Raw genomic sequence first — 4,094 nt, 5'->3', positions numbered from 1 at the left:
TTTATTTTGGAGTTTTATCTCAAAGATTTAACAGTAAATTGATCATCTCAGTTATCATTTGTAAACAAATCTGAATTAAATTCAGTTTACCATATAAAAGTGTTTTATCAGTAGTTAAAACTCCTCAAACAATAAACTAGAATCCAGTTTATCGTAGTTACAAGATAAAAATTCAGAATTATAAAAATGCACTATATATGATTAAGAAAAATCAATTATGCCTCACTTAGATTATTCTTAGTATTTTTTGAGACATATCATTGAAGAAAAATTAAACCACTGGAAAGGATGAGCAGGCAGCGAGTCCACACATGTTCTTTCCCCTCTCAATAAGGAAATACCTGTGATGCAAAAACATTTTGATGAGCCGTTTTATGTTTCCTAGCATGTAGATTTATTTGGGCTGTGTAAAAGTAAATAACGTTTACCCGTTTATGCCCCAGGTAGGGCCCCATGAGTTCTTTACTATCCAATAGGGTGTACCGTTCTCTTGTCCATAGCCAACAGCTAGCACGGCATGATTCACTTTGTCTGTGGTGTTGTGGCATTTAGTGCTGAAAGCAGGAAGAGACCAAAAGTGACATGTGACTTTAACCTGGGCTGTTTTTTTTTTTAAATAGCAAATGAGGAACTAAAACTAAAACTAAAACAAACCTCTTTGCATAAAAACCCCCATGTTTCAGTATTTAAACATTACAGGAGCACTAAGCAATAACAATAGTTTAAAATCAAATAGAAAATTATATGAAATGTAGATTCAAACAGTAGAAAATGGGATTTTGTTTTTAAATTATTTGTGATATAAAACAAGACATCTTCCTCCACCCTTATACACATCACAGCCAAATATTTACCCTACACAATGATTCTAATATAAATTTTAGCCATTTAATGTGCAGATTTGCTCTCACCTGGTGTACACACCCTCATGGTAATGCATGAAGTCATTAGTGACCTCAAAGGCAAAACTAACAGGATTGTGAGTGGCGACAGCATCAACCATTCCCATCTCGTCGTACTGAGAAACAGCAGCACAGCTTTATTCTTCACGCACTTTCATCCACTCTTCTATGTCCATGAATGATGACGATCACTCACCGCTGTTATGTTCCTCACTTCCTTCACAAAAGCAGCAGCCAGGGTGGGTTTATATGAACATATACCCTCCTGATAACACAAAAGAAATAGTTACCATAAGCCATTATGAGCATCTTTATTGGTTAGTTTTTAAACTGGCTGAAAAAATTACCACAGAAGTGTATGGATAGTCCTCCTCTGTCATCAGTCCCTTGTTATACATGATATACTCAAATGCTTGACTGGGAAGACCCCTAAATGAAAGATAAAGGCCTGGATTAGAAACAGATGAATGATACAGTGTTAACAGTAAAAGTGGATGGACACATTTTCAGCACGCACCCATTACAGCCATGGTTATTAAAATCCTGGGCGCAGTCTACCAGCTGCTGTTCTGACTGAATAAAAAAAAAGACTATTTAAATTCACTACAGTTATTGTATGTAGTAGAATAAAAGTTTTTTCGACAAAGTAAAAGCTTGTCACCAGAGGCACGAGCTTCCCAGTGGCGATAGCAGTGACGGCTTCCAAACAGCCAGTTGTGGAAAAAGTCCAGCAGCTACCACAAGCTCCCTGAAATACAATAATAAAAAAATAATAATAAAAAAAAAACAGTTGCTGTCATTGTTAGAATTATCTTAACATGAATAAGAATGTATTTCAGTTTAGTCTAAATGTAAAGAAATTAAGCACATTTTTTGAAACATTTCTGTCACCTCTATGGGTGTTCGCTGATTTGCTGCAATTTTAGCGTTTTAGATTGAATTGTGGGAAATTAAGAGTTCTACTGCATCAGATAAGGTACATCACTGACATCACTGTCTTGTTTCATTCTTTCTCATGCTTAATAATTACCTCACTATCCTAGGCTAGAGGCTGAAAGCTCTCTGAATTTACTGAAAACATTTGCTCAATTAACCCTAACGTAGGTGGGGCTGTTATTAGTTGGGACGGCAACAAGCATTTAGAATCATAAGAGAAGATGCAATAATTTTCAGCAATATAGAATACTAAGACATAGCATCTGATAGCAACAATCAGGCTCCAAGCTCAGCTCTAGATCATATTGGGAATGCTCAAGTTGAAGCGGGACTGCCCGAGTCCAGCCCTTCAGAGCTACCATCCTTCATCTACAAACTGGAATCCAATAAGCGGCTCGTTGTCAGGTCTTTGATGAGCTCAATGACATACTGAGTGAATTTAGCCATTAGATTAAGGTTGAGTTGGAGAAGTGATACATCGAGAGCAGGGGGAACCAATAAAAAATCAGCGGGGTCCAAATAAAGAAAATCAACAACCAGTGAAGGTCATACATTACTTTTTAAAATAAAAAATAGAAAATTAAATAGAAACATTTTCCATTTTAAAATCTAAAGAGAACAGCAATTGTTCAGTTTGGTATAGAGACAAATTCCTGATTCACATATTTTATATAAGACAACTGAACGTTTTTTGGCTTAATGAGAGAAGTGGGCTTTAGGCTGCCCTGCAAGGCTTTTAAACCTGGGTTTGAATGGCGACAAAGCCATTCTCAAGCACATATCAATGTTCTCATTTGTGAGCCATATCAACAGGCGAAGCGGTGCAAGTGAAGTTAGAAACTGTCGTTGGACAACAGTAATATAGATGTTATGTTATGTTTTAAATCAGTTTGGGTCCTGATTAGCCAGCAGGTGGGTCCGGATCCGGACCCCGGTCCGCTAATCCGTGACCTCTGATCTAGAGCTTACCGGATGGCCCTCAATGACTGGACCAGGGTACCTCTGTTTTACAGGATCTTATCTTTCAACACCATTTAAACGTTGGAACGTAAGCGCAGGAGTATAATAAAGGTATAATAAATACATTTCAAGTATAAATTGTCAAAATAACAAGTAAGGTTGTAAATAAAGAAATATGCACAAAACAAAAAATAATGAATGGCTTGTAGATTGAAATTGTTATAATGTGCTTTTATGTCTGTAGTAAACAAAAGTTAGAACTTTAAATAAAAGAAAAAGAAAGAAAAGGAACCTGTGAGTTTAAATACACTGCAAAATAATATTTGACACTAATAATCCAAAAAACGGGAACAATAAAAAACTTTTTGGCAGAAATATGGGGTCGGTATGTTGTTTTTCTCAGTAAAAGTAGAAAGAAAAACGTTGTGCCTGATCAGTAGACACAAATGTTTCAATTCAAATTCACCTGATTCTTAACTGGTGTAATATAATTCCCCTTCTTTCTCCAGTCAATAGAGTCTGGATATGGTCCATTACTGCTGAAGTGGTTTCCCTTGGTGGCAGAGCAGTTCTGCAATTCACAAGAAAAGTTAAAGAACACAGAAAAAAGCCACAACAACAGCTCTTTGGAAGCAAAAGTCTGGACATATTACCTGTGGTTCAGACAAGAGGAAAGACTTTCGAAACTCATTAAAAGTCATGTCTGAAAACTGGTTTAGTGCCACTTCATGGAGAAAGAAAAAAAAAAAAAACAAGACATAAGATAACGTAGAGAGAATGTTTGGTGAAAATAAACAGAATAAATTCCTACTTGTGAAAGAATGATTTCCTTCATTGTGCTTTTCGATCCTCCTTTTGTTTTCTGTGAATATCTGGAGCCTTTTGTAGTACTCCTTGAAGTTGTATGCTTTGTTGTACTGCATGAAGAGGTTTTATCTTTATCAGTGTTGCAGTGATTTTTCCCCCCTTAGATTACTTCCGCATACGGTTACATCACATTTTAAGTAGTAAGAACTAATGTAAACAAACCCACCTGTGCGATCCATGATTTAAAATGTAATTCGTCTAAAAAAAAAAGAAAGAAAGAAAAATGGTTTAAAAGCAGATGGTGCTGAAAATAAAATACTAAAATAAGCACGACACTTTGTTGAAATGATGAAAGTGAAACTTAGGCAGAAGCGAACAAAACAAAGTGTTAGTGACTGTGCGCTTACCTGTTTTAGTCAGGTAGAAGGCTGACGTTAAAGACGCGGAGCAAAGCAGGAGCCAGACGCCCTTCATGGTCACTAATCAGCG

The 4,094-nt window shown here is 36.4% G+C and overlaps 1 protein-coding gene across 1 annotated transcript; it reads right to left on the bottom strand.

Annotated features, from left to right (window-relative positions):
- ctsh (cathepsin H) lies at positions 1-4,094 on the bottom strand. Its single transcript, XM_015398219.1, has 12 exons — positions 4,013-4,094; positions 3,832-3,863; positions 3,610-3,715; positions 3,452-3,522; positions 3,265-3,369; positions 1,564-1,650; positions 1,420-1,475; positions 1,250-1,331; positions 1,099-1,167; positions 912-1,018; positions 429-554; positions 1-341 (listed from the first exon to the last, which is right to left on the bottom strand). The coding sequence occupies exons 1-12, from the start codon at positions 4,077-4,079 to the stop codon at positions 272-274; spliced, it is 978 nt and encodes a 325-aa protein (XP_015253705.1). The 5' UTR covers positions 4,080-4,094; the 3' UTR covers positions 1-271.

Source organism: Cyprinodon variegatus, unplaced genomic scaffold, assembly GCF_000732505.1.
Source record: "Cyprinodon variegatus isolate N-32 unplaced genomic scaffold, C_variegatus-1.0 Scaffold918, whole genome shotgun sequence".
Classification (NCBI taxonomy): domain Eukaryota; kingdom Metazoa; phylum Chordata; class Actinopteri; order Cyprinodontiformes; family Cyprinodontidae; genus Cyprinodon; species Cyprinodon variegatus.
The sequence above is the reverse complement of the archived record's forward strand: the minus strand, read 5'-3'. Positions and strand labels throughout refer to the sequence as shown.

Excerpts from the sequence above, each read along its gene's own strand:
- ctsh (XM_015398219.1), bottom strand. The coding sequence starts at position 4,079 with ATGAAGGGCGTCTGGCTCCTGCTTTGCTCCGCGTCTTTAACGTCAGCC. Across the intron at positions 3,370-3,451 it reads TCCTCTTGTCTGAACCACAG|AACTGCTCTGCCACCAAGGG; the intron begins GTAATATGTCCA and ends TGTGAATTGCAG. Across the intron at positions 555-911 it reads CATGAGGGTGTGTACACCAG|CACTAAATGCCACAACACCA; the intron begins GTGAGAGCAAAT and ends TCCTGCTTTCAG.